A 24,388-nucleotide genomic window follows, 5' to 3' on the forward strand; every position below is an offset into this window, starting at 1 on the left:
AGGACCACCTGGACTGTACTGGAGCAACATCTAAGGTCATTACAAACCTGGGTGTTGGTCGTTCCAAATTCCCTTGAGACTCAGCAGAAAACCAGGCAGGGGTGCAAAAGTCCCCCACATTAACTCCTAGGCCAGGAAGAGAGAGGCAGTCCTCTGCCTCCATGGAAGTGGTCCGGGGCCAAGATTCCCTACACCCCCACTGACTCATTCTGGTCTTATCTGAACTGGAGGATTTAGAAGTTCTTTGTAGCTAAACTGATTCTCTCCAACTTTAGCATAAGACTCGGAGGGCAGGCAGCAATGCCTTCTCTTGTCTTTCACTGTTTTTGAGGATGGGGGTGCACGAGGAGTACCTTCAGAGAAGAGCCACTCTCTGCGGGGGCTGCCCGTAGGTAGGTTTGCAAGTCAACAAGCACGTACTAACCATGCGCTGGCTGCATGCCAGGGATTAATGAGATGCAGACCTGCTTCTCGCGATGGTCCCACTGATAGCTGATGTCCGGGGAGGTCCAGGCCCAGCAGGAATGGAGGGTGAAGACCACTGTGAGGGAGGGTCCCCTGGGAACCAGCCCAACTCACTAGCCTGGAGACAGGTAGGGGATGCGGAGGCCCAGGAAGCAGCACCACCCACACGGGTCAGGGCAAAGAGCCCAGTTTGGAGCAGGAGACCAAGTTCACACCTCGGCTCTGCCACTTTTATGGGCAGTTACTTAACATCTCTGAACCTCAACATCTTTATCCCTCAAGCAGAAAGCATAAGGCATGCCTCAGTGTGGAGATTTGTATACGATCACGAATTAAAAAGCACTTTGTAAGATATAAATTCCAACACCGATTGAAGACGTCACAGTAAGAGCAGGTTATGACACACCTGAGGAGATTCCCTCTAGATTCCACAACATAATCAATTGCCTTAAACATGTTCCAAAATGGTGTGATGGTTAATGGCCTTTATGACCAGACAGACCCGGCCTCAAATCCTAACTCTGCCAAGTCACAGGCCATGTTACCTAAGCTGTCAGAGCCTCAGCTGGATAATGGTGCCAGGAGGACTCGAGCAGGTTGAGAGGGGAAGTGTGCTTGATTTAAGGTTACCTGTGATTACAATGGTAGCCAGTGGAAAGAGTTCAGCCTGCAGTTTTCCATCCTTTCATAGGAGAACTTGATCTCTCCATGCTTTTTGTAAAAAGGAAACCAAAGTCCCAGAGCCTGAGAAACTCCTCCTAAGCTACACAGCCTGGGGTGAGCAGAGGTGGCCCTGGAGTGGTGGGAGAGGCCCCTATGAAGACAATGGCCTTCAAAATCAGGGGCTTCCGATCCCCTGGGGGTTGTTAACACGCAGATTGCTAGGTCCACCTGGCCCAGAATTTCTGGTGTAGTAGTCAGCCTTTTCTTGGCCTACCGAATGTCCCTCTTCAGGGTGTCCCCCATCCCATTAGTGAGGCCATGAAAAGCTTACCTGGGAGGAAGGGGATGATTCTCTGCTTGGGGTCCTTCTGGCCACCTTCGATGGGAAACTTATCCAAAAGCTGCATCTGAGGAGCCAGACAGAGGAACAGGATTCAGAAGACTGGAACGGTCCCTTCCCCACTCCGCTCCACTGCTCCAGGGCCCCACTGTCCTCACACGGATGAGCAACGCCTCAAATCCCTCATTTCACAGACAATTAACAAACCACATGGGGCATGAGTGGGAGGATGCCAGAGCTCTCTACGCATCAAAGGGGGAGCCTGAACAATCTCAAGGAGGCCTGAGGGTGTAGAGGGAGGTGTCCAGACGTGACCCGGAGTGAGGCCAGGGTAGGGACCAGCAAGATTTCAGGCCAGGCTGCAGATGGGGTTTCCAGAGACTTCTCCGGACCCAGTTGTTTTCATACGTCATATGCTGGGTGAGCCCTTCAGTCACCCGCCATCCTAATACCCCCCCGGGGCCAGGATGGGGAAGGCCCCACCTGATGCTTCAGACAGACCACCCACCTTCTAGAACCGCTCTGCGGAAACAGACCCAGATGTTATTTTAATTGCAAAACCAAATCCAGCCCACTGCCCCCAACTGCTGGAAGACACCCTCCTCCGTCTCCTACATTCCCACCCTGAGAACCGCTGCTGTTTTTCCAGGGACAGACCCATTGGAAGAGTTTCCAGGATTCTGGAAGAACAGCTGTTTTTTCTTCTGCTATTCTGGGCTGAAATTCTGTGTAAACTGGAAAAACACACAGGAGACAGGAGGGACGGAGCCACAGCCCCTGTGCGTGTGTGTGGTTAGCCTCCCTTCCAAGGAGTGGGCGGGCAGGAGGTGGAGCAGAATGGAGAGTGGGATCTAGCCCCGCGGACCCAGCTGTGTGACCCTGGGCCGGGCTGCAAGCTTTCTCAGTTGGGCTTCAGGCGCCTCGTCAGTAATATGAGGAAGATCCGTCACATGACGTCTGCAGTCCATTCCTTCTTCTGAATATTAATTAGTACTTGTTGAGCGTCTACTGAGAGCACTAAGAAAATAGCAGTAAAGAGAAGAGACGAAGTCCCTGCCCTCAGGGAGTTTACATTCTAGTTGGGGGGAGACACACAGTAAACAAATATGTACTGTGTTGGGGGGATACATGCTATGAAGAAAAATGAAGTAGGATAAGGTGGTGGGGCAGAACAGGAAGGAACAGTTATTTTATACAGAGTGGTGTGGAAGGCCTCACAAATCAATGGCAATTCGGCAGAGACCCGCAGGAGGTGAGGAAACGAGCCACAGTGGAGGGGGAGAACGTTCCGGGCAGGGGAAGGGCCAGTGGGGTGGAGGCTGGAGTCAAGGTATAGGCACTGAGATCCAGGTGGGGCCCGGAGCATGGAGAGGATGGCTCGAGCTACAGGGAAGTGACTGGGCCACAGCGAGGAAGCAGGGACACCAGTCAGAAGCCTATTTATTGGCTTGGACCGAAGTGCTGCCTTGGAGGTGGTGCAATGTGGTCCTACGCTAGATTTGACACGTGTAGTGTATGTACGTGTGCACACGTGTGCATATTCCCATCTACCCACGCACTCACCCAGCTCTACAGCATGATTTTAGGATCCTCTCTTGCACAATCAAGATCCAACACACCCAAGCTATTTACAGCCCACACGTGAAGGGCGGGTCATTGTCAGATTCCATTCAAAACAAGACAGTGACTGCACTGTTATTAATTTTCACTTCCCTGAACACAGTCTAAGATTTAACAAAAGCTGGCTCATGAGTTTTCAAATCTCAATGTTATAAGTCCACCTCTCCAACCTTTAATAATTGCCTGCTATGTGTAAATATGGACAATGGGCCATAACACTATAAACCTGTACTTAGGATTTTTTTTTTTTTTTTTTTTTGCGGTATGCGGGCCTCTCACTGTTGTGGCCTCTCCCGTTGAGGAGCACAGGCTCCGGATGCGCAGGCTCAGCGGCCATGGCTCACGGGCCCAGCCGCTCCACGGCATGTGGGATCTTCCCGGACCGGGGCACGAACTTGTGTCCCCTGCATCGGCAGGCAGACTCTCAACCACTGAGCCACCAGGGAAGCCCAGGGTTTTTTTTAATCAATAGATTTTCAAATAAATTCTACATGGAGTAAAACTCTTATTTTCTCCTCTCCCCATTTTCCTCACCCATATTCTATTTTGTAAATTTTATTTCTATATTACATAAGTAATTCATGTTCATTGAGGGGAAAAACTAGAAATTACAGAAGCAGTAGGTGGTCAAAAGGAGAGCAAGAATCACTCATAATCCTTCCCCCTGAAAAAGAAGCATTAATATTTGGGATATATATCCTTTCCAGATGTTCTCACATGCATGTAGATAAAATAAGCTCATCAAGTACTCTCATTACAGTGTGTAATGACATCGTCCCACGTCAGTGACTACTTCCATATCGGCACTGTTTCTTTTTTTTATTTTAACTAGAGTTTTGCTCATTTATTCAAACAGTAGGCATCAGGGCAGGCTGTGGTAGAGGATGCAAAAATGGATCACATTGTTCTTGTCCTGGAAGATTTGTCAATCCAGGAACAGAGATGAGGTATCCAAAGACAATACAAGGTAGAAAGTGATAGGTGCCACAAGAGGGGTCTGTTCATTAGTTCATTATTCATTCATTCAAGGAACATTTGCTTCCTGTCCCACATCTCATCCCAAAGGGAATGAAAGATGAATCAGGCAGAGCCATTGCCCCTGGGGTAGTCACGAACTGAGGCAGGAGGCAGAGTCATGAACAAGTAACACTAATGACCTATGATAGATGCCAAACTAGCAGGGAGTTCTGGGCAAGGTGAATGTCCAACTCTGCCTGAGAATATCTGGGCAGACTTCACAGAGGAGGTGACACTTGAAGTCGATTTTAAGGAATGGATATGAATTCACCAGGAGACTGGATGAAGAAAGCATTTGAAGCTCAAGAACAGCTTATATCAAATCACAAACATGTGAGATGTTCTCCTGCTTAGGAAACATAAGAGCTTCAGTGTGGAGAGTTGGGGGGACTTGTGGAAGACCAAGCTACAACGGTGGGTTGGGGTGAATTGTGGGGAGCCTTGTATGTCATCCCCCAAAGATTTAGTTCCTTCTGTGGTCAATGAACAGCCACTGATCCATATCAGCATTCTTAATTGTGAGGCAGAATGTTTCAAGGTTTGAGTGGGTCATGGTTGATTTACCTAATCTCTACTGTTGGATATTCGCTACTACATGTAATATCAGAGTGAACACCCTTTCCATGTACCTATGAACCTTTCTTAACATTTTTTCTATTTTTTGTTTCATCTCATTGAAACCTATGCAAATTTATAGGTGCCTTAAATCTTTTCTGGAAGAAGATTGAAGATAAATACATGGATATAACTAATACGTTGAAGGCCAGGCCTGAGGCCTTGGAACAGCAGCTTCACAGGATTTCTGAGGAAGAACACAGAGATGATGAGGAGAAAGGCAGGCCCAGCTCATGCCCCGTGTAGAGTGATTTGCCCTCATCAGATCTCTTTTCTCCTGAAAGCAAGTGGCTTGCTGTGCCCGGCAAGCTGATGGACTTATCCAAATTGCCCTATTTCTTTGGGGCTGGCAGGAGTTAGGCTACAGAAACTTTAAGTTTCTGGGGTTTCCCTGGTGGTCCAGTGGTAAAGAATCCGCCTTCCAATGCAGGGGACGTGGGTTTGATCCCTGGTCGGGGAACTAAGATCCCACATGCTGCAGGGCAAATAAGCCTGCGTGCCACAACTACTGAGCCCACGTGCCACAACTACTGAACTTGCCTGCCTCAACGAGAGAGCCCGCGTGCTGCAAACTACAGAGCCCATGAGCCATGGAGCTCATGCGCCACAGCTAGAGAGAGAAGAACTCGTCCACCACAACTAAAGAGAAGCCCGCGTGCCACAATGAAGAGCCTGTGTGCTGCAATGACGGATCCTGCATGCCTCAACGAAGACCCCGTGTGCCACAACTAAGACCCGACTCAGCCAAAAAAAAAAAAAAATATATATATATATAATATATATATATAAATAAATGGTAAGCCTTTTTAAAAAAAGTTATATAAAGAAAGAAACTTTAAGTTTATCAGCTCTGACATACATTTGTTCTCTGACTCCTGAATTCCTTTTCAGACATAAGATTCTGAGATTCTCACTAACAGTGCATAGGGATGGTGGTGCCCAGAGAAGTGGACAGGGGCACGTAAGATTCATGCAGTCCTTCCTTTCCTCCCAAAACATTTGCTATGTGCCTTCTAGATGCCAGCCCTCTGTTAGGGGCTAGAAATAATTTAAACTGCTGGTCTATGGACCACAGTAGCAAAGCCCTAGAGCTGTCTCATATGGCAGTCACTACCCACATGTGGCTATTAAGCACTTGAAATGTGGCCCATCGAAACAGAGACGTGCTGTAAGTTTAAAATATGCAACAGGTGTTGAAGACTTAGTACAAACCAAAAAAAGTGAAATATCTCATTAACAATTTTTGTATTGATTGCATGTTGGAATGATAATATTTTGGATATATCAGGTTAAGTAAAAATAATTTCACCTGTTTTATGTTTTTATGTAGCTACTAGAAGAATTTAAATTATATATATTGTTCATATTATACTTCTATTGGACAGGCTGCTCTAGAGCAAGATGGTTCTCAAAATGTAGTTTTAAGTCTGCCCATACCTGACACCTTGGGGGAGGGGAGGTGTTTGTTAAAAATGCAGTTTCCTGGGCCCTACCCAGAAGTCTGTGAAGCTTTGTTTTTGTGCTAGAGACTGACAAGCAAGTTTTGGAGTGGTGGGGAATGGTGAGGCTATATGAAAAGGATTCTGTGGGACCTGAAGGGAGAGGTCAGGGAAGACTTCCTGTAGGAGGTGAAGCTAGCTCTGTCTTGGCGGAGTGATGGTCACGTTCCCTGTACCTTCCCTGCCAAGAGCAGTCTGAACCTCTCTGTGGGTTCACGTGCCTCCTGGAAGGCAAGGGTCATCTGATAGCCCTGTGGATTTGAGTTTTTCCTCAAAAGGCCTTTTGAGGATGATTTGCAGCCGGGCTCTCTCCCACCTCCTCCTTCTGTAACAGATATTCCTCTTCCCCCACCTCTGCCTTAGTCTGGGCCCCCTGAGGCCACGACAAGCCCATCTGCTAAAAGTACTGGGTCAGTGGACTCTCTCCAGAGCCGTGAGCGCCCAGCTGACCTGCCACCCTCCGCCTTGAGCCTTCAGGTGCTGCTCTTAGCACACCTGTCACCTGATCCCCCCACTAGATAACAGGGAGGCATCTGTCCTCCCTGTTATCTCCAGGGCCCACTGGCCACAGGAAGATGATGCACTGCTAACCAGATGTTGGTGACATTTTCTCTGCCCACAGGTGACATTTCAAAAAAAGCCGATCCCCTGGCTCCCAAATACAGGCGGCCAGCTGAGTTTACTCAGTCGGGGGGGGCTCGCAAATCTGCCCCATTCAGCGAAGTGGCCCGTGCGCAGTATGGCAGAGTGGCGGGCGGTGGGATAAACCTATGCGGCCACGTGTGACACACAGTCCAAATGTCACCCCACCTGGGGGGCCAGGCAGGCCGCGAAGTGGGTTCTGTAACCTGGTGGGCGCCTAATTTGCAGGACTGGGTCTGATAGAGAAAAGTCACATGAAAGGCTGAGGGAAGCTGTCTGATAAAGAGGCTGCCCAGACCTTCCCTGAGGAGGAAGCCTGGGTGTGTGGGCAGTGAGGAAGGAAGCTCTGCCCCGCAGAGAATTCTGCTGCAGCCACATTTTCGGGCAGGAAGTGGATTCTCCTGTCACTCCAGCAAGGGCCTGAGTCGGGCTGGAGGAAAAGCAGGGCCCGTTGCCAGGGTCCTTCTTAGAGTGAGAGGCATTTGGCTAAGGGAGCCCTCGGCAAGCACGTCAGAACTCTGCAGCGTGTGGAGGACGCCAGGCTGTTTATCTAAGGGGTGGATAGTGCGAGAGATACAGGACAGCTCGGCTTCAAGAGCTGGCCCCAGCCAGAGAAAGCTGATTCGGCAGCTCTTCGTGGGCAGGGCTGAGCAGCAGTAAACACTGGGGAGAGAGAAGGGTGGACCCCGGGCCCAGCTGGGGCACATCTGTAACCCAAGAGGCCGACTCCTCGCCCTTCTGAGAGGGTGGAGTTCCCAGCAACTCCAGTTTTGGGGCCCCAATGCTTGTGACCATTTCCAGCTCAGGAACAAAGGGAACGTTAGTTACTACAAGAGGCTGGTGGGTTCCCTGATCTAGAGATTCCCCTTACAAAGAGGCAAGGTCACTCCATCTCCCTGAGAACTCTGAGAGATCACGGGAAACCTCAGAATTGGTTTGTCCATCCTACTGACTTAGGGCGCACCAGGCCCTGTGTTAGATGCGGGGACACAGCAGGGAGAATCGTGGAAACAGAGAGAGACAATAACGATACGTGTGACTTTTCTTAAAGTTCTCATCCTTTGTGGTCTGAAATGTACTTCCCCATTCCCTTTCTTCTTTGATGGTCTTATCAGGCAACATCTACTCTGGGAAGCCTTTGACTATCCCAGCCTAAGGTCACACCACCTCTCTTGGAATTCCAACAGCACTCCTGGTTGGTATCCCTATTTCAGTATTTCACATACTCTTTTGAAACCTTTTTGTACATGTTCATCTCATTGCCCACAAGAGGAGGCATCCTTCCCTTTGAATGGTCTTGGTGCCCTTGCAGAAAACCAGTTCAGGATAAATTCCTGGACTCTCAATTCTATTCCTTTGATCTATATGTCTATCCTAGGTCTGTAGGATGCCATCTTGATTACTGTAGCTCTGTATAAGCTGTTTCCTTTTCTTTAATGGACTTTTTAAAGAGAAGTTTTAAGTTCACAGCAAAATTGAGCGGAGAGTACAGAGTTCTCATATACTCCCTGACCCCACACATTCCTGGTCTCCCCCCATCAACATCCCAAAGCAGAGCAGCACATTTACTGCAATTGATGAAGCTACGCTGACAGATAACTATCACCCAAAGTCCACAGTTTACATTAAGGTTCATGTTTGGTATTGTACATTCTAGGGGTTTGGCCAAATGTATCACGTGTGTCCACCATGACAGTATCGCACAAAATAGTTTCACTGCCCTAAAAAATCTCTGTGTTCCACCTATTCGTCCTCTTCCCACTAACCTGAGCAACCACTGATACTTTACTATCTCCATAGTTCTGCCTTGACTAGAATATCATAGAGCTGGAATCATACAGTATGTAGCCTTTTCAAAATAGATTCTTTAATTTTTAAAATGCGCAATATGCATTTAAGGTTCCTCCATGTCTTTTCATGGCTTGATAGCTCACTTCTTTTTAGCACTGAATAATATTCCATTATGTAGATGTGCTACAGCTTGTTTATCTATTCACCTACTGAAGGACATCTTGGTTGCATCCAAGTTTTGGCAATTATGAATAATGCTGTTGTAAACATCCATGTGCAGGTTTTCGTGTGGACATAGTTTTCAACTCACTTGTTTAAACACCAAGGAGGATGACTGCTGAATTGTATGTTTAGAGTATGTTTAGTTTTGTAAAAAACTGCCAAACTGTCTTCCAAAGTGGCTGTACCGGGGCTTCCCTGGTGGCGCAGTGGTTAAGAATCCGCCTGCCAATGCAGGGGACACGGGTTCAAGCCTTGGTCCAGGAAGATCCCACATGCCACGGAGCAGCTAAGCCCATGCGCCACAACTACTGAGCCTGCGCGCCACAAATACTGAGCCCACGTGCCACAATACTGAAGTCCGCGCGCCTAGCCTAGAGCCCGTGCTCTGCAACAAGAGAAGCCACCGCAATGAGAAGTCAGCACACCACAACGAAGAGTAGCCCACACTTGCCACAACTAGAGAAAAGCCCACGCGCAGCAATGATGACCTGATGCAGCCAAAAATTAATTAATTAATTAATTAATTAAAGTACAGCTAAGAACATAGTCATGATCTGTGTGAGAGGATTCACCATCATGTACCCTAGTCCCTAATGAAGTTATTTTTTATGTTCCATGGGCCTCTCAACCTTGCACATGTACCCAGCCCATGTGCTAGTTGCCCACCTCAGTCAGAGGTCATCATACCTTTGGGACCTAGTGATTCTCAGAATGGTGGCACAACTCTGAACTTTCCCATGAAGATATAAAAATAATAGATTTGGGAGTGACTGGACAGCACCTCTAAAACACGTATTAGCAGATCTTTTTTTGGGGAGGGGTTCAGCAGAATTCTCTGTTCAAGTGAAATTTAATATCAAACTTCCATTCAAAATTTTTTTGGGTGTAGATATCCTATCATTGCAGAACAACTTGTTGAAAAGACTATTCTTTTCCCATTGAATTACATTAACTCCTTTGTCAAAAATAAATTAACTATGTATGTGTGGATTCACTATTTCTGCACCCTCTGTGTTGTTCCACTGACAGATAGATATATCCTGACATAAACACCATCCTTTCTTGATTACTGTAGGTCTTTAGTTACATCTTAAAATCAAAATTTTTCTTCTTTTTCAAAACTGTTTTGGTCATTCTAGATCCCTTGCACTTTCAGACCCGGTTTAGAATGAAGTGGTTAATTTCTACATTAAAAGCCTCCTGGGATTTTTTTTTAATTGAGATTGCATTGACTCGATGGATCAATTTAGGGAGAGAAGCTACCTTAGCAATATTGAGACCTTCAATCCATGAACATGGTAAATCTTTCTGTTTAGTTAGACCTTCTTTTAATTCACTCGGCAATGCACTATAGTTTTCAATGTAGAGGTCTTACACATCTTTCATTGAATTCATTCGTGTTTTATGTGTTTTGAAGCTATTATTAATGGTGTTTTAAATCTTCATTTTCCAACTGTTTGCTGCTAGTATACAGAAATACAATTGGTTTTTGTATGTTGAATTTGTACCTGCAACTTTGTTAAAATTACTTATTAATTCTAGTAGGTATTTTTGTCTTTTGCAGATTTCTTAGTATTTTCTACATAGACAGTAATGTCAGAAAAAAAAGGTCACTATACATCTTCCTTTTTCCAATAAGTATGCCTTTTCTTTCCTTATTTCACTAGCTAGAATGTCCAATACAATGTTGAAGAAAAGAGGTAAGAGAGAACATTCTTGCTTTATTCCAATCTTAAGAGCAAAGTATTCAGACTTTCACCAGGAACTAAGATGATAGTGGTAGGTTTTATGTAGATGCTCAAGATGAGAAAGTCTCCTTTGATTTCTAGTTTACTGAGGATTAAAAAAAATTATTATTATAAACAGTGCTGAATTTTGTCAAATGCTTTTACTGAATCTACTGATGCATTTTTTTCTCCTATATTCTGTTAATGTGGTGAAATACACTGATTAGTTTTGAAATGTTGAACCAAGTTGAATTTTTGAGATAAATCCTACTTGGTTCTGGTGTATTATCCTATTTATATACTGCTAGACATGATTTGCTAATACTTTAATGAAAAATTTTGCATCCATGTTCATGGTATTCTGATATTTTCCTTTCTTATAATATCCTCATCAGGTTTTGATATCAGGATTATGCTGATTTCACACAGTGAGTTGGAAACTATTCCTTCCTCCTGTGTGTAAGAATGGTATTATTTCATCCTTGAATGTTGGATAGAATTCACCAGCGAAACTATGTGGGTTTGGAGCTTTCCTTGCAGGAGGGTATTTGATTATGAATTCAACTTCTTTTTTTTTTTTGAGGTACGCAGGCCTCTCACTGTTGTGGCCTCTCCCGTTGCGGAGCACAGGCTCTGACATGCAGGTTCAGCGGCCATGGCTCACGGGCCCAGCCGCTCCGCGGCATGTGGGATCTTCCCGGACCGGGGCACGAACCCCTGTCCCCTGCATCGGCAGGCGGACTCTCAACCACTGCGCCACCTGGGAAGCCCCTCAACTTCTTTAATAGGTGTAAAGGCACTTAACATTTTTTTCTCCTTGAGTGAGCTTTGGAAAGTTGAGTTTTTCAAACAATTTGTCCATGTTGTCTTATTGAATTTATTGATAGAAAATTGTTACTAACACTCCCTTATTATTATTTTGCCTGAAGTAATTATCTTCTCTTTCTCCTGATATGGGTAATTTGTGTTTTCCCTCTTTCTCTCTTTGGTTATTCTTAGTAGGAGTTTATCAATTTTATCAATCTTTTCAAACAGCCAACGTTTGGTTCTGTCAGTTTTCTTTACTGTTTTCTGCTTTTTACGTTATTGTTTCTGTTCTCATAATTTCTTTCCTTCTACTTAATTTAGGCTTAGGGGGTTTTTCCTTAAAGTGAAAATTTAGATTATTGATTTTAAACCTTCTTTTAAAATTTAGGCATGTAACGATATACTTTTCTCTCTAAACAGTGCTTTAGCAGTGACCCGCAAATTTTCATATGCTGCATTTTCACTATGTTCAACGCTCAAAAAATTTTTTTTTAATTCCATTTGTGATTTCTTCTATGGATTCAAAGACCCCCAAAATTCAAAGACAAGAAACATAAAGAAGTCTATACCAAGGCACATCATAAGCAGGTTACTCAAAATCAGTAAGAAAGAAAAAAATCTTAAAAGCAGCCATAGGAAAAAGACGCTTTTACATTCAGAGGAACAAAGACAATGATGGCGGCAGATTTCCTGTTGGAAAAAAATGCAAACAAGAAGACAGGGGAAAGGCTTATGCTGCCTGTGGGGCCCTGAAGATCCTCTACCTTGACCCCAACCACAATTCTGCTTCACATTAGTGAACCTCAGCTATGAATCAAGTCCAGCCAGGTCCTCCACATCCACATTACATAAATCTCTTCATCTATCAGTTGGTGATCAAATAATTTATCATCCAAATTGGGAAACTACTGAGAGTGAAAGGGAGGGCTGGTGATAATTCCATCAGGATAAAAGGTACAAAACAGGACTTCCAGGACTGTATTGGTTAATGGGGTCATGTGGTTACCCTAACTATGAGTTCCCAGCACCTAGCACAGGTCCTGGCATAAAACAGGTGCTCAATAAATGTTTGATGGTGAAAATAACATTTACTGAGAAAATAGTTTGTGTTAGGCACTGGCTTATCTCAATTAATTCTCATATCAACTCTTTAAAGTAGGTACTATTAATACCCTATTTTCCAGAGAAAGAAACCAACACACAGAGAGATTAAATAACTTGGCCACACAATCAAGGTGTGGAACTGGGATTCGAACCCAGGTAATCTGGCTCCAGACCCTGGTCTCTTGACTACCACAGTCTGAATGAATAAAATGAATGAAAGAAATTATACCATTAGGGTTACATTTCTATTAAATTTCATTCAAGGTGTAAGAATGGTGCATCACTAGACAATCTATTAATGTAATTTAGCACATTATCAAATAAAGGATAAAAACTGTATGATCATTCTCACACAGGCAGATGAAGTATTTGATAAAACTCAACACCTACTTATGATTTTTAAAAAAGTTAGCAAACAAGAAATAGGAGTAAACTTTCTTAATCTGAAAATGTTTAGCCATAGCAAACCTCAGTGAAGAAACACTGGAACAAAACAAGGACACTGCCCACTGTCACCACTTCCATCCATTATTGTATTAATGATGCTTCCCAAGGCATTAACACAAGAGAAAGAAATGAAAGGCATAAAGACAGAAGGAAAAAAAAGTCAGTATTCACAACCAATAGCAAGTTATGTACAGAATCAAAGAGAACCCTCAATTGTGGAGAAAAGGGAACCCTCCTACGCTGTTGGTGGAAATGTAAATTGGTGCAGACACTATGGAAAACAGTATGGATGTTCCTTAAAAAAGAAAAAATAGAGTTACCATAAGATCCAGCAATTCCCTTCTGGGTATATAGCCGGAAAAGACGAAAACTCTAATTCAAAAGGATACATGCACCCCAATGTTCACTGCAGCACTGTTTACAATAGCCGAGACATGGAAACCACCTAAATGTCCATCAACGGATGAATGGATAAAGAAGGCTCCTGTGCTAGGAGCGTTCCTGCCCTCTCAGAGCCGAGATCTCATGATGAAGGAGACCCGAGGGTGGGATGGGTCACACGCTCACAAGTGCCCCGGCCTCTGCACCCACCATGACCAACCACGCAGAGACAAGTGACTAGCAGGGGCTGGGCACTCAAAAAAGATCAGTGAATTGATCCTCCCCTGCCTGCCTCTCAGGGCTATTAAGAGAATCAAAGCAGATTAGAATATTGAGCAATGATTGAGGCAAAAACTGAGGAATTACTATGTGCTGCCCACAAGCTAGGTATGATTCGCCCTGTGTTTTATAGACGAGGAGGCGGGTACACAGAGAAGTTAGGTAACCTGCTCAACAACACAGAGCAAGGGAGTGAAGCTCAGGTCACACAGGGCTTCCCAAAATGATGCAATTCCCCCTTGAAGGCAGGGCAGTACAGACAGGGTTTCCCAAATATATGTACAAGCCCCCTTACCTACATGGTATCAATATCACTACTATGATTTATCTATTACTTTTCTTTGAGTCCCTTTCTGGAAAAACTTAAATGCTTATTTTTGTTGATTATTAGTTTCCTATTACTGCTATAACAAATTACTACAGCTCGGTGCCTTAAAACAACACAAATTAATTTTCTTAGGGCGCTGGAGGTCAGAAGTCCAAAATGAGTCCTAAGGGACTAAAATTCCAGGTGTCAGCAGAGCCATTTCTTTCCTGAAGCTCTGGGGGAGACTTGGTTTCCTTGCCATTTTCAGCTTCCAGAGGCCACCCATACTCCTTGGCTCGTGGCCCCCTCCTCCATCTTCAAAGCACATTAATCTCTGCTTCCATTGACTCTCTCATTGCTTCTCTGACTCTCCTGCCTCCTTCTTTTTTTTTTTTTTTTTTTTCCGGTACGTGGGCCTCTCACTGTTGTGGCCTCTCCCGTTGCGGAGCAACAGGCTCCGGACGCGCAGGCTCAGCGGCCATGGCTCACGGGCACAGCTGCTCCGTGGTATGTGGGATCTTCCCGGACCGGGGCATGAACCCGTGTCCCCTGCAACGGCAGGCGGACTCTCAACCACTGCGCCACCAGGGAAGCCCTCCTGCCTCCTTCTTATAAGGGATCCTAGTGATCACATTAGGCTCACCTGGATAATCCAGGATAATCTCCCCTTTTTAAGATCCTTAATCAAATCTAAAAAGCCCCTTTCACCACATAAAGTCACAATCTCAGGTTCCAGGAATTAGAATGTGGATATCTCTGGCGGAGCATTATTCAGCCTATCAAAAGCCACATCCAAAGCAATAATATCTATGAAATCATAAGTGTATTGGTGTGTGTGTATACACACATTATATATACACATATTCTAACTGGGTTAATTTGCTAGGGTTGTCATAACAAAAGACCACAAACTGAATGGCTCACACAGTGGAAATATACTGTCTCACAGTTCTGGAGTCCAGAAGTCTGAGAACAAGGTGTTGGCAGGGTTGGTTCCTTCTGAGGTCTGTGAGGAAGAATCTGTTCCATGCCTCTCTCCTAGTTTCTGTGATTTGCTGGCAATGTTCAGTGTTCCTTGGCTTGTGGAAGCATCACCCTATCCCTGGCTTCATCTTCACATGGTGTTCTCCCTGTGTGCATGTCTGTGTCCAGATTTCTCCTTTTTATAAGGATATCAGTCACTGGATTAGGGGCCCACCAGTATGACCTCATCTTAACTAATTACATCTACAACAACCCTATTTCTAAACAAGGTCACATTCTGAGGTACTGGGGATTACAGCTTCAACATATGCATTTGGGGGAAACATAAGACTTCAACCCCTAACACCGACACACACTGAAACAATACATCACTATTAAAAGGTAAAGCATTTGCCCATATACCACCCAAAAGGCCCTTCCTGAACTCACAGCGGTGCCTGCACAACATTTTGGATGTGAATAATAATAAATGGTACATAGCTAGTCAGATCTGGATTCAAATCCAGTGTCCTCATCTGTGAAATGAGGGCAGTGATAGAACCTGCCTGATAGGATGAGTGAGAGGATTCAGTGAGATAACAGGTATAAAGCGCTTGGCACAGAGCCTGGCACAGACTAAGGGCCCCCACACGTGAGCTATTATTGTCACTGCGGTCATCAGTGTCACTCTTGCTATGGCACTAGCCTGCGTCCCCAGGGCCAGGGAAAGTGCTTGGGAACCTACAGCCCTGAGGTCAGAAAGGCAGGGAGACCATGAGGGACAGACTGGTCTGGAAGGTGCCTTGGCCAGGCCTGGCCCCGCTGTGAGTGTCTAGGGGCTCCGGGGGAGCTTCCCAGCTGGTGTTTGGGGGCTGGGCTTGGGGAGGAGGCCTCTGGCTTTCCCAGCAGCTCATCGGGTGTGTGGGAGCTGGCTGGGGCATGTGTGACACTAACGTGGTGGAGCCTGCAACACCCGCAGTGAGATGTAGAGGGAAGAAAGCAGGGATGTGCAGGATGGCCTTATCCCAGGGGACCTCCTCAAGCCTAGAAGGTGTCCAAACCAGTGGCTACCCTGCCTCCCCCTGAAACTCCCTAGGAGGCTCATTCCATACACCACCCCCCCACCATGCAGACCCACACCTTTGGAGAAAGCACACTGGGTGGGAGTCAAGAGCGGAGGGTTCCAGTTCCAGCCTGCCAAGGCTTGCTAGGCAACTGGGGCAGGAGACTTGGCCTCTCTGAGTGGCAGCGCGGCCTCATCTGCGAAATACTGCTCCTGCCTCTGTGGGTGTTGAAGATCCAAGGAGAAGGCACGTGAGAAAGTGCTACCAACTGCAAGATGCAATTATTCCTACGTAATTTCTCTGAGCCTCAGTCTGCTCATCTGTGAAATGGTGCCAAGCCTGTTTTTCTCCTCTCTGAGGGCTAATGCAAAGTTGAAAAGAGAAAATGTACATGTAAAGTGCTTTAAAGCACGCCAGGCGTAGAGGGAGCCATCAGAAGCAGTCACCTCTCTTAGCACTGTTTTACCATTATTTTAGAACTCTGGTTAGTGATGGAATGCCTGGGCTCTGAAGTCAGAATTCCAGTTTATTCCCTCCTGGCTATGTGACCTTGGCCAAGTCACTTAACCTCTCTGGGGTCCAGTTTTCTCACCCGTAAGGTGGCAGTGAGCGAGAACAGCCTCCCCACGGTGGCGTATGGATTGAATGAGATTACGCAGGTAAGCAAGGTGCTTGGCTTACCTAAGTGCTTAATAAATGGGGTCACCTTTTTCAAGGTGAAGAGGCTCCGGTGCTATGTATCTTCCTATCTCCTGTATCTTGCCTCTCCCCTGCTTGGGAGCTGCTGGAAGTTGCTAGTGACACCTGACTGTCAGGTGAAACTGGCAGAAGCCACACAGGCCCAGGGAGCTCCCACCAGGAGCGCTGCTGCAGCAGGTGACTTGGGTAGGTCACCTGGCCACCCTCCCACATCGTCCCCTGTCAGACACTTCACAGCACAAGAGACCGAAACACACTTAAAACCTCTTTGAAGGTTCTGGTGAGGAGAGCACTAAGTACGTACCATCTCTGACGCTGCTGCAACCTGCCCCCATCTGATGGTTTCATTTCGGCTTCGAGCCCTTTGTTGGCTCTCTGCCTCCCATGGGACACAAGCCCATTCATGACCTCTGCCCCGACTGACCTCTGCAGTCGCATGTCCTGCCACTACTGCATGTCCCCACGTACTGCACAGGCTGCCTGCATCCTCCCTGGACATAACATGCTGTTCCACAGCTCTGTGCCTTTGCACATTCTGTTCCTTTTACTTGGAATGCCCCACCCCATGCGATCTCTTGCTGCCACCACCTCTGAGGCCTTTGCACAGGTTTAGCCCTCATTGACTCCCTTCTCTAGATTGCTTCTGTGGTTTGGTCACACTTCTAGAACTGCACTTACTACTATATCATAATTATTTGTTTACACACCTGCCTCCTTTCAAAAGCCTGTGAGCCTCTTGTAAGCAACTGTGTCTCAGTATGCCCAACGTCCATCACAGTGTCTGACATGTAGCTGGGCACACAGCTAGACTATATTTCCTAGCCTCCTTTGCTGGGAGGTGCAGTCATGTGACTGAATTCTGACCAATGGAATATGAGCAGGGGTGATGTGTGCCTCCTCCAGGCAACCCATAAAATCTCCCTGCAATCTTTCACGCTCTCTCTTCCCTCCCTTGCTGGGTGGAAACAGAGATTCATGCGGAATGGAGTCACCAGATGGGAGAGTCTGGGTTCCCTGAATGACTACCTGGAGTAGAGCTCTCTAGTAACTTGTTTTGGTATATGACATGAGCAGGAATTAAACCTCTATTGTATTGAGTCCCTGAGAGTTTGTTACACAGCAATTAATCTGTCCTGACTAATACAAAGGAGCCCCTAGCCAAGGTCTGTTGAACCAAATTGAAAGAGGGAAGACAATCTAAAAGGCAGAACCCTCCATCCCGAGATCCAATCAAGTCAGGCATCACATTCCTACATGATTGAACTATTTCTAAAGCCAAGCCATCACCCCTCCTCCCCCTCCCCGTCCTATCCACCAAATCACACATACAGTATTTAGAATACCAAGTGTTCCCCTGGAAGGACTGAGAAGGGTGGGGTTGAGGACTTGCCAGATGACCCGTAAAAGTCAGCACAGGTGAATGAGCCCCAACCTGAGATCCTGGTTTCACAAGTTTGTAGAAGGCACACAGAGACACAAGGTGGAATTGTAGGGAGGCGCCTCCTCCTACCCACACAGGGATCAACACCCCTGACACATGACCATTCAAGCTCACAGGAACACCTCCAATGACAGAGCATACCACCCCTCTGAGGCAGCCCGCACTACCCTTGGCAGCTTCTGGGAAGTGCTGGAACAGTGTTCCTCACCAGGCCAAATTCCCACCTGGTCACAAAGGGCCAGGGCCAAAGGGGAGAAAGATCACATTTGGACAGAAGGAAGAAAAAGAAAGGAACGGAGAAGGGCTTCAAATGTATCTTTCCAATACTCTGTGATGCCCTCACTACTCAAGGTGTGATCCTGAGACTGAGCATCACCCGAGAGTGTGGTGGAAATGCAAAATCCCAAGCCCCAGGCAGACCTGCTGAATCAGAATCTGCATTTTAACAAGATGCTAAGTAGTTCGTGTGCACAGTAAAATTCTTTACTTCTATGCATAGACTCTTCTTTCATTAAAAAATGGTATATTTCTCCCAAGATAAAAATCTTGTTCTATAGCAATAATTATAAATATTTTACAGCAATATACAAAAACATTTTGTGTTAAGTAACACATGGTAACAAAATTTCAAACAATATAGGAGAGTAAAAAATGGAAAATAAAATTTTCCCCTGGAACATATGACATGTATTCTTATGTCACTAAATTTGTGCTATCCCAAAGAAAATGTTACTAAAAACAAGAAGGGAAAGACAGAAAGAGGTACTTCAAACCTCATCCTCATCCTCTCTTTATTAGAGCATAATTTTATCTTTTTTACAAAGATAATCAGCTATTTAATCATCTATTTCTTACAAATAAGAATATTTTCAAGGGGAAGATATTCTTGTTGGAGCCTGTGATTCAGGATAAGCACGGGATTAAGAATAGAGGAAACTTCCTTTTTTTTTTCTGATCTTCATAATAGGATATATTTCTGTTTTAAAGACAGACAACTATATTTAAAACAAAGCTTTATCTAGGAATAAATACTTTGCTAAATACTGGCTTGCATACATTGAATATATTGACCTACAGACCTGGTGAGCTATATCATAGAGTTCAACATAGAGAGGTCCAGAGCAAAACACAAGCCTGTCCCTCAGAGTCTTGAGGGATTTCAATGATGAGGAAGACAGCGGATAAGTGAGGCTGCCAGTAGAATGTATGTCTTGAGCTCCTCTCTCTAGACAGATGCCCAGAGGTAGGAGGTGAATTTGACTGAAGCGGCTTGAAATGGCAGCGAGGAACTTGTTCCATAATCATATTTGGGAATCTAAATGGAGACTGTTTAACAGGATGGTTTCACACTCATTAGGAGACGCATGTTGGGAAACTATGCACGCATTATAGTTAGGCATAAGAAGGGCTTAAGTGCACCTAAGCTTCTCTTGGCTTCTATGAGGTATGAAGGGAATCACATATCTGACTATCCCAGAGGAAAGGGGTTACAGAACACACTGAGTTGAGAGTGAACCAACAGAGCTGCCATGGATGCCACCACCATGATCGTGGTGGGAGGTGACAATACAACAAATACTACAGGGGAGACAACCTAGTACAGGGGCCGAGTGGAGGGGCTAGTCCAGTGGCCAAGACTCTAGGGGTTTCTTCACCGCCAGTGAGTGACTAGTTGCTTCCTAGTTGGCCAGAGTTGGATCACCAATTACCTACATTGTAATCTTTCTGTTGAAACAATGTGGTTTCTGTTTTTCTTATTAATCTGGCCCAAATGGATAACAATCATATTGTTTTGTTTTGTCTTGTTTTTAACATCCTTATTGGAGTATAATTGTCGAAATAGCTCAGTTGGGAGACCTTTAGACTGAGGAAACTCTTTTTAATGAAAGAAGTGATAAAGTCTTATCGCAAAAGTCACGTGGTACAGGAGATGTTGTGGCCATCTTTGGAAATAATCAACTGAAGCATTTATAAGAATTTTCAATCCAATGACATATTCTTTTCATTATTAGAAAATTTGCTTTCATTAATTTCTCTCCCTCTCTGTTATATTCTGTTATATTTTCTGTTCTCTCAGGTAGGAGCTCCTGTTCAACAGATATTGAACCCCCCTGGGTTGATCTTCTTTGTCTTAACTTTTCTTTCAAGTTCTGTTTTTTAATCTTTTAGAAGATTTCTTTATTTTTCCCCCAGAACCTCTATTGAATTTCTTATTTTGCAATGGCATTTCTAATTTCTCATAACTTTTAGTGTTCTTTGCATATTTTTCTCAGCATTGTATTCTTGTTTTCCAGATGCACCTCGTTCTCTAATATATGTATATATATATATATATATATTTTTTTTTTTTTTTGCGGTACGCGGGGCTCTCACTGTTGTGGCCTCTCCCGTTGCGGAGCACAGGCTCTGGACACGCAGGCTCAGCGGCCATGGCTCACGGGCCCAGCCACTCTGCGGCATGTGGGATCTTCCCAGACTGGGGCACGAACCCACGTCCCCTGCATCGGCAGGCGGACTCTCAACCACTGCGCCACCAGGGAAGCCCTCTAATATTTTTAAAGTTGAAAGTTACTTTCTATTCCAGCTAATCCTTACAAGTGTCCCTAATGGCAAGTCCAGCCTACAAGCAAAGATGGGCATCCAGGAGGAGCAACAGGAGCTACGCAGCAGACATTGTCTTTGGCGCGTGGAGAAGGAGGTTGCGGGCCTCTCTCTCCCCATTTCCTGCACTCAGTGCCAGCTTGCCATGCACCCATCCATTCATTCGACAACAATTTCCTGAGCACCTGCTCTGTCAGGCACTGTTCTAGGCACTGGGAAAAGAGAAGTTAATGAACAAGCAAGATTTTGCTCTCCTAAAGCTCACATTCCAGCAGGAATGAGACATAACCAATAGACAAAGAATTAAATAAGATAATGATAGATTGTTGAAGACAACAGAATGTGACAATGTGACAGGGCTGGGGGGCTCTCTGAGGAAGTGATCAAGGAAGGCCTCTCTGGGAGGTGTCACGTGAGGCCTGAGTGCCCAGAAGGAGTCAGCTGCTTGAAGGCCTGGGGGAACGGAGTTCCAGGCAGAGGGGACAGCAATGGCAAAGGCACTGAGAGAGCACTGCACTTGGGGCTCCAGGATCAAGGGGGTGAGCTGAGAGACAGGAAAGGAGGATGGCAGGGGACAGGTCTAGAAGGGCAGGTGGGGATCCACCACACAGGGCCTGGCGGTGGGGTAAGGAACTGGGGGTTCATTCCCAAAAGAAAGGAAGGCTTTCAGAAAGGTTATTAAAGGGGGGTGTGATACGATCTGATTTATTTTTAGAAGGATCACTGGTTGGTGGGAAGACAAGAATGTGAGGGGAGCTCCCCCAGGAGGCCTGCTCAGCTGCCCAGGTGGGAGGTGATGGGGCTGGACCAGGGTGGGAGCAGAGCAGACGGAGAGGAAGAGGGCAGAGCTTGGCTGCATTCAAAGGGTTTGAATCCCTTTGGCACCTCAGGCGTTCCTAACAGCTGACCTGGGCAGCCCAAGTGCCCCGATCTGGCCTGATGACATCAAGGGCTGACGCTGCATCGCTGCCTTGAAGGCTCCCTTCCTGGTCACTGAGGTCGGCCACTTGGCCCACAGGAGGCTTTTCTTGCAATTTCTCCTTTCTGGAGGCCCTTTAGGCTATGGGTGTCCTAGTGTCTGTTCACAATTCATGGAAGGGGAAGGCAAGGTGGAGACCAGAAGAAAAAGAGAAAAATCCCTGAAGCAAAAACTAAAACTCAGGCAGAGTTGCCAGGGGAGCCTAGTCAAGTGGCCCATGCAGTGAGGCTGGCCACCCTCCCCCTCCCCAGGCTCTGAGGCCAGGCCAGCTGCTTTCACGAGGCTTTCCTGGAGGGGAGAACCCGACTCCTGCCAGGGAAGCAGGGAACACAAGAGGAAGAGCTCCCCGCGGAGCCCACCCTGGCGCCCAGCCGCAGGTTGGCTGTCCAGGAGACAGCACTGATGCAGACCCAGGTGAAGGCTTCCCCTCGCGACCTCATAAACACGGCAGCTGCCCACCTAGGACGAGGTGTGGGAGGACGAGGAAGGGCAAGGCAGGAAAGGGCTTGGCCGCTGGAGGACCGCAGGCACCTGTGCTCCTCCCTGCAGGGCTCCATCCTCTGCAGAAGCAGGGATCCCCTGACCTCGGCCGTGCCAGGCAGTCCTGCCTCCACACCTTCACACGTGCAGTCTCCCTGCCTGGGCGCCTTCTCAGTCCACCAAACCCAGCCCTCCCCCTAGGCCCACCTCCAGTTCCACCTTCTCGGTAAAACCTGAGGCGGGAGGAAGGGAATCTAGCATTTATCAGACACCTCTATCGGCACCAATCTATTTCTTAAAAAAAAGTCTCTGATGTCAATTACACCTCACTTTAAAATAAGCATGTGAATAAAATGTAGCAAAATGTGAACATTTGTTAAATCAGTAGGTCTACAGTGCATTATATTGTTTTCTGTAGGATTAAAAAAATTCATAATTAAAAATAAACACTAGAAAAGGAAAGCTGACTGGCTGCAATGCACAGAAGCAGCTGGAAGGGGCCGGACTGGAGCATTGGGAGGCCTGGTAACAAGGCAGTAGATGCAAGGGAGGAATCAGGAGGGCTTGGCCAAGGGGCCTGGGGCAGACAGGAGGGATCTGCAGGGGTAAGAGATGGTGCAGTGACTGAGAGAGGGAAGGAGGGAGGAGGGGAAGGAGGAGGGAGGGGTCTAGATAGGGGCCGGTTCGGAACACGCTGAGGTGCAGGCACACGTGTGACTTTTAAGTGGAGATGCCTTGAAGGGTCAGCCTGCGGTCAGTTCATGCTGCATCTGTCTCCACCGCTCAGCCCCACCCTGGACCCAGTGACTCGCCCATAGCAGGTGTTCAACAAACATGGTCAGGTGCTCACCCCCACCCGCCTTCTAGTTGACAACAGAGTCTGGGCCCAGAGAACTAGCCCCCATTGAGAAGATGCCCAAGGAGAACAGAGCCCCACCCCAAGCCTATTCCTGGTGCCCTACCTGACCCAGATCCCCGACAGCTGGTGCCATATTTTGGGGGCTAGCCTACCCTGCAAGGGCCACTCCCTCATCTGGGCGAATGCCTACTGCTCAGCTATTTCTAGTGGGGACAGCAGTGGGACAGGCGTGGCCCTGGAGGAACAGCTAGCACGGGGCAGGAAGGGATTAGGTGATGGAATAGATGAGACCCTCTGTCCAGCTAGAGAAGGGGAAGAGCCAGCCTGTGGTCCCCACCTTACCCACAGGAGCCCGGAGTCCGACTCTGGGGCAGCCTGGGTGAGGGCTGAGAGCACTTCCAGGCCTGGGGCAGGAGGACTGCAGTCACGTCTCTTCTGGGAGGGGGAAGACCAATGGCTGGCCATCATGGGTGCCCTCTGGAGGCAAGGCAGGCTCCCCACCAGGGTGCCAAGACCGTCACTGGATTCCAAAAGGAATGTCTACACATAAGCCATTGTCAGGAAAAAGGTTAATTTCCCCTGAGAAGGGGAAGCAGCCCCACTCCCCATCAGGGCTTTTGCCTTTGAGGGTGCAGACTTGCCAAGCCCCTTGCTCATCACAGTCAGCGACCCTCCATACAAGTCACAGTCAGGCCCTCACCTGCCCTTCTCCCAGACTCCTGCTTGGGACATGGCAGCATCCCAGGGGAAGACGTACAGACAAAAGAGACCCAGAGACTGACAAAGACATAGCAGAGCCAGAGAAAACACCTCCAGGAAGGAGGCTGGGGAAAGGCCACAGGGATGAACAGAGCTATGCCCAGAGGCAGGCCCAGACTCAGGGACCCTTGGGAGCCAGAGATAACGAGAAACTGGGGAAAGAGAGAGACACAGAGAGAACACCATAGGGAGAATCCAAGACTCAAGGGCAGAGAAAAGGAAATGAACATATAGAAACTGACAATTTCTCTCTCTATCAGCCCAGCCCAAACCCTCCCCAGCCTGGGCAGTGGGTCAGGGCAGTACCCACCTCCAGCAGCCAGCCCAGCCCCACCTGCTCTGCAGCTGAAGCCTTCCTGGCAAGGGAGGGAAAGGACCCCCCTCCTCTCTGAGGTGCTGGGATCTCCCAGGCTGGCTCTGCAGTGCTCCGACCCATGTAGGGGCACATCAAAGTTACAGGGGAGAGTGGACGGAAGGGTTTAGCCTGTGGATTCCAGAGCCAGACGGCCGGTCTGGATCCTGGCCCCCCACCTGCAGAAAGGGTGGTTCTGCAGCTCTACCCTCCCTCACCTCGTTTCTCAACTACACAGCCAAGAAACCTAGGTATTCCAAACTGG

At 46.9% G+C, this 24,388-nt stretch overlaps 1 protein-coding gene across 20 annotated transcripts in view; it reads right to left on the minus strand.

Annotated features, from left to right (window-relative positions):
- Positions 1-24,388, minus strand: part of SH3PXD2A (SH3 and PX domains 2A) — a 245,775-nt gene that overhangs the window by 157,007 nt on the left and 64,380 nt on the right. For 19 of the 20 annotated variants that reach the window (XM_089898129.1, XM_089898122.1, XM_089898120.1 and 16 more), the window contains one exon: positions 1,460-1,535. The exons of the other annotated variant lie outside the window; for it this stretch is intronic. In XM_089898129.1, coding sequence (XP_089754255.1) covers positions 1,460-1,535 — 76 coding nt within the window. Of the gene's footprint in view, positions 1-1,459; positions 1,536-24,388 lie in introns of those variants that run through there. 20 annotated transcript variants of the gene reach the window in all.

This window comes from Delphinapterus leucas, chromosome 16 (genome assembly GCF_059928025.1).
Source record: "Delphinapterus leucas isolate spDelLeu-1000000601 "Yukka" chromosome 16, BTC_Dleu_Yukka2, whole genome shotgun sequence".
NCBI classification, from domain to species: domain Eukaryota; kingdom Metazoa; phylum Chordata; class Mammalia; order Artiodactyla; family Monodontidae; genus Delphinapterus; species Delphinapterus leucas.